General features: G+C 43.5%; 1 protein-coding gene across 1 annotated transcript; it reads right to left on the bottom strand.

Annotated features, from left to right (window-relative positions):
• Positions 1 to 1,063, bottom strand: LOC104852814 (farnesyl pyrophosphate synthase-like; the record flags this gene model as incomplete). Its single annotated transcript, XM_033760473.1, is given in 2 exon segments — positions 1 to 317; positions 320 to 1,063. Coding segments are annotated over 2 exon segments (1,032 nt in total), but the record flags the coding sequence as incomplete, so codon positions are not given.
• Positions 1,064 to 6,007: the final 4,944 nt, after the last annotated feature.

The raw sequence follows: 6,007 nt of genomic DNA, 5'->3' as shown, positions 1-6,007 counted from the left end.
GTAGATCTTGTTCGCCAGCCCCAGGAAGATGGCCTGGGGTAGCGGTGCGGTGTGCTGCTGGATGAGGCTCATGAGGCGGCTGTAGCTGTCTTCCTCGTACCGCAGCAGGTCCAGCTCCTCGTACAGTGCCTTCACCCTCGCCACCTTCTCGGCGTCTTTCTGCCCGTAATTGTCCTGCAGGATCTGGCGCTGCTCCGGAGTGGCCCGCTGCAGGCACTGAACCAACAGCCAGCTGCACTTATTGTCCTGGATGTCAGTGCCAATCTTCCCTGTCACACTGGGGTCCCCCAAAAGGTCAAGGAAATCATCCTGGATCTGAAGAACTCGCCCATCTCCATCAGGAACCTCCTGGCGCTGCTGTGCTCCTTCTCCCCGTCAATGCCAGCCATGTACATGGCAACAGCAACAGGCAGATAGAAGGAGTAGAAAGCTGTCTTATACTTGACAATAGACTTGTACCTCTTCTCGGTGTATCTGCTCAGGTCCAACTGACCCTGCGGGGCTGTGATGAGGTCCAGAGTCTGCCCGACCTCAGTCTGGTAGGAAGTCTGCAGGAAGAGCTCCAACAGGTTCAGGTAGTAGGGCTGTTCCCGGCAGTGCAGCTTCAGCAGGAGGTAGATACAGGCCTCCAGAAGGAGAGCATTGTTGACGGCGTCCAAGCCTACGCCTGGCTTCCGATACCAGCAGGCCTGTCCCCGGCGGGTAAGGGATGAATCCATGATGTCATCTGCCACCAGGAAGAAAGCCTGCAGCAGTTCCACACACCAGCCCATGGTCAGCTCCCGCTGCAGACTGACAGCGTCCTGCTTCCTTGGCTCCACCAGCTCCCGGAATGCTACCAGCACCGTCAAACCTCGGTTGTACTTGCCTCCGATGGCATTGTACTCTAGGATCTCCTTGAGCCGGGCAAGGACATCTCCAGTCTCTGGGTGCTCTGGGTCATCTGCAGTCAGCACCCTGACAATCTGAGAGAAGTGCTGGATGAAATTCTGCTTTTCTTGAGCATAAACATCCAATTTCTGGTCTCCATTCATCCTGAGAGAGGAGCAAAGTGCTCTGTTCTGGATGCTGTTCCAGCTCGATCTCTAGTTCTCATTCTTTATGGCTGAGTAGTACTCCATTTTATAGAAAAAAAAAAACACACATCTTCTTTATCCAGTCTCCAACTAATGGGCAATTGGGCTGCTTCCAAGTTTTAGCTATTACAAACTGTACCACTATAAACATGGGTGCACATATATCACTGTGGTATGATTCTTTTAATTTTGGGGGGAAGATACCCAGCAGAGGGATGGCTGGGTCAAATGGAACCTCTAATCCTAGTTCTTTGAGGTATCTCCATATTGATTTCTACAGTGGTTGCACCAGTCTGCACTCCCACCAACATTGCAGAAGGGTTCCTTTCTCCCTACATCCCGAGAAGTGACATTTTAAGAAATCCTCATTTAAGAATCATGAAAGTTGGAATGAGAGGTAAGGAGAAGTTAGAACAATCCTTAGGAAGAGGGTAATTGAAGCTCATATCGGAAGCAAATGGGCTCTTGGGCTCTTCTACTAACAGAGAAGTCTTGGGCATTGCAATGTAATGCTGCACCACTTTGTTCTTCAAAAAATATGAGTGGAAGCAGCCTAGAATCAAGATGGACACTTGTTCTCCTAAATGCACCAGTGGTTTTGTTTTTCATTAAAACTAACAGGTCTTTCTCTTGCTTAGTATTTATTATAAAGTTGAGTAAAGAGAATGTTCCAGGGAGTGAATTCCCCCAGGATTAGCCTTCAAGAGATTATAGGGGAGAGTTGGAGGACTTGTGTCTCAGTTGTTGCTGAGCAGCTCTGAGTCAGGGTCCACTCTACCTCCCCGAGGTTCCTTGTGGGACTGATTTCAGTTGCCCCCAGTAGTAACCCACTTGATTCTGCACCATTGACTGGCTGCTTTCCCTTCTGTCTTGCTTCCCCACTCACCTTCTCCTGTTTTCTAGGATAACTTCTCAAATTAACCTCAAAACCTTTTCTTAGGGTCAGCTTCTAGGGGAAATCAAATCGCCTTAGTAAGTTTAGGCTGCTATAATGGCATAACATAGACTTGGTGTCTACAAAAAAAAGCACTGATTGCTCAGTTTTGAGGGGGAGAAGTTTGTGATCAAGGCACCACTAGTGTCTGGGATGTTCAACCTGGTTTTCAGAGGACTGTCTTGTATCCTTACATGGCAAAGAGAAAAAGCATCTTTCTTCTGTCTCTTCTTATGAGGACACTAATCTTTCATGAGGATATCACTTTCATGATCTACTCAATTTCCAGGGGTTCCATCTCCTAATACCACTAACTTGGGGGTGTGTATTTCAGCATAAGAATTTGGAGGAGCCATAAGCATTAAGTATATAACACAAACCACGATCTAGAGATTCTTGGCTTCTTCCAGATACTGAAGCTTCTACTGCAAAAGGAGAGAGATCCCAATCATACTGAGTCCAGTGCAACACGGGGTTAAGTTTGGTACTCTGAGGCTTGGGGCACCAGAGAAGAGACATGTATGCTATAGACGTACCAGTCACTGAGCACTGAGGAATCAACCAATCAAATCTTTCATGTCTGCCTCATTCAAACAGACACAGCCAAAGAATGATATTAAAACTGATATTTGGGCCAGGGATTTGGCTCAGTTGTGTGGCCACCTGCCTCGCAACCGCAAGGACCAGAGTTCAATCTCTGGTACCAATTAATTAATTAATTAATTAAAGTCAACAACAACAACAACCAAAACGCTAACAATTAAGTTCTGTTTAGTTTTTTTGTTTTTTTGGTTTTTTTTCTTGCTCTAAACTGCCACCTTCACATATCTGGAACTTCCCCAAGGCCTTCTATAAAAGCTTCCCAAAGGCCTTGGTGACTGAGCTGAAAAAGAGAAAGAGAAGAAGGAAGAGTTGGGGTGAGGAGGGTGGATCAGATGACTCTGATCTGCAAACAGAAGCTTAGAATCCTCTCAGAAAAGAAGCTTAGCATCACGTAGACTAGGAGGAGTTGCAAGTCAAGCCTTGGCTCTGGCCCTAAATCACCAGCAAGCTCCCTGTGGACACAAGCTCAGCAGGTAAGGGAAACATCTTATTGCCATTCAGCAGATAACTTTCCTAGATTGCATTAATCTAGATAGTGCTAAAAGCATTCATCCCATCCCTCTCGGCAGCCAGTTCAGGCGTAAGGAGGTTAAATGTCCTTCCAAATGACACAGTATGCATACAGGTATGGGGGCTCCCTCCTTACTCTGTTTAAAAGTAATAGACCTAGAATGTGTTCCTGAGACTTACTGACCATCAGGTTATTCACCTGAGATTTACTGTTCAAATACAATTAGGATATTTCAATTATCCAACAAAATAATGCAGAATATTTTCTTATTGAGAAGGCATTATTCACAAACACTAACTCTAAGCCATTGTCACTCACTGCGCCTTTAAGACACTTTGGCACCATTACAAGCAGGTGATACTGAAGTATAATTTGATTAAAACAAATTACTGCAGAAAAAATACACTTTGGCAAACTACAGTATCTGTGTTAAATTCACATTGAGGGGCAAATTCTACATCTGGAATTTTGAACACATCAGTCATGAGACTGTAGTATCCAATCGAAAACATCAGATCAAAATATTTAACTGATTAGCCCAAGACTTTGGCAGAGAGATCAAGAAAACAAAAACATGATTTTAGATCACTTTCCACCTACTTAGGGCATGTAAATGGTTCCCCTTTAATTTTCTCTAAAGATAACCATACTTTCAAGCCACAGCACAGCTGTAAAAACTCTGAAACCAGATTATTATGTCATTTTGTTTTGTGTTTTTGTTCTTACTTCTACAGTGCTGGAGATTGAACCCAGGAATGCTCTAGCACTAAACTATATCCCCAGTAATTTTATTTTATTTCGAGACAGAATCTTGCTATGTAGCCAAGTTTGGCCTCGAATTTGTGATCCTCCTACCTCGTGAGTATCTGAGACTATAGGCCTAAGCCCCTGGACCTGGTGCCACTTTGTCTTAAAACAAGAGCACACTGAAGATTTTGGGCTTATAATTTTGTGCAGAAATTCTCGACTGATACCGCCAACCTTTCCACTATAGCTGTCTCACCCTTAAACTGATGCCACACTACAGAATATGGCCTTGACTTTCTACAGAGCTGGAAAGGACATCATCTAGACAGGTTGACTCACACAGATGAGCGAGGCCCAGTCATGGGTTTGCCTCCCTAAACAGGTTATTTAGTCCTCACTGCTCCTCTCATCTCCATCGGCCACTTGCCTGTTTCTCTAACCTCCTCATCCTACCCTTCAACCTCTTTCCTTCATTTTCTGACATCACCCAAAACTTCTCTGGGCTCACATTGCGAGTTATTTAATACATGCGCCACATGAGATCCTACAATGTATCTACAAGTAAATTTGTTGTTCTCACTTTCAAAGTCTCTTTGGAGGCTCCTCATTACCAAGATCAAGATTTGTCAGCACTGAACACCCATTCCCTACTCCTTCTGAGTTTCCACCCTAGATCAAGTCCACATTAACTCGAAAGGAAATTACTAGAAAAAAATCTTCTAATCCATTTCCCTGCCTCTTCATTCTTTTTGCTCACCCATCTGATACTAAAGCTTATGTCTCATTTTCAAAATAACTTGCACATGAATCAAACCCAGACACATCTTGACCTTCAGAGTTAACTTTTCTTGTCTGGACACAAATAGGACTAACCCCTACTATGAACAGGAAGGACTGGCTGTCATCCCTCATCTGTGTATTGTTTCTTCTTCATGATTGTGGACTTCATGGGAAGCCCCCCTAATATGAATCTGGCTTCTACCCTTCACTAGTTATGTGACCTTGGACAAGTTATGGAACTTCTGAGTATTAATTTCTTGACTTATATTGAAAAAAGGTTAATTATATCTACTTCACAGCATTGGTCTGAGGTTAGAATGAATAAAAAATACATTAAAGTGTACTGCGGCTTGCAAGGGCATAGATTTAATGCAGGACACATAAATTTATAAGATTACCTTACAATATTCATCTACAAAGTCAAATGTAGAAGAGTACAAGAGATTTGTTTGGGCTAGAGATCTGAAGAATTCAGCCTAGGGCCTGGATCCCACAGCAGTGTCCCTCATGAGTCCAGCAGAAAGCCTAGAGTCCACAGCAATATCTGCTCCTGTTCATATTAGGAGGTAAGGAATCTGAGACAGAACTGAAGGGTCTGCTCTGGAAAATTCAAGAGCTAGTGCTAGAGGCTGGAGAATCTGTGCCAAAATGTTGAATGATCTGCATCAGGAGGCTTAAGGATCTGCCCTGGAGCCAGAAGACGAAGCCCAAGACAAAAGTGAAGACCAGAGCTGCCCCAAAGAGAACAACAGCCATCTCTGGCAACAGCAAGTACCCAAATCCTCTGACAAGAACAGCTGAAGCTTCCTCGAGAAAAAAAACAGCCAAGCTTCTCCAGGAAAGAAAGCAGCCAAGTTTCTCCAGGAAAGAAAATAGCTAAGCTTCTCCAGGTAAATCAGCAGGAAATCTTCCCTGCCCATTCTGCTTCAATACTCTCTGGACAACATTGCACAGGTGGGTCTTACCCGCCCCGAACCATACTGACTGAATTCAGCTTTCAGCTGGGTGTTCCCACTCAAGTTGACCATTATTAATCCACCACAAGTGCCTACTGGAGCATTCAGAAAACAGTAGGAATTTAATTATTGATTTCTTTCTTTATTTCTATCATCATCATTTCTTCCATGTCCCAAACTTCCTTTAAAGCTGAGCTCAAAGCTCACTATACCTGGAAAGATTTGCTTGTTAAGTCTGGTCAAGAGCTCCATCCCCTTTTAGATAGGATATCAGATAAAATAAGGATACAATTAGGTTAAAATTATAAATTACTAAATTATATAATAAACTATAAAATTGCAAAAATTTACATGTGAGACATACACTAAATAATTATGTGTTACCTGAAATTCAACTTTA

Source organism: Fukomys damarensis, unplaced genomic scaffold (genome assembly GCF_012274545.1).
Source record: "Fukomys damarensis isolate Sample0158 unplaced genomic scaffold, DMR_v1.0_HiC HiC_scaffold_39, whole genome shotgun sequence".
Classification (NCBI taxonomy): Eukaryota; Metazoa; Chordata; class Mammalia; order Rodentia; family Bathyergidae; genus Fukomys; species Fukomys damarensis.
This window is presented reverse-complemented; position numbering and strand designations above follow the sequence as displayed.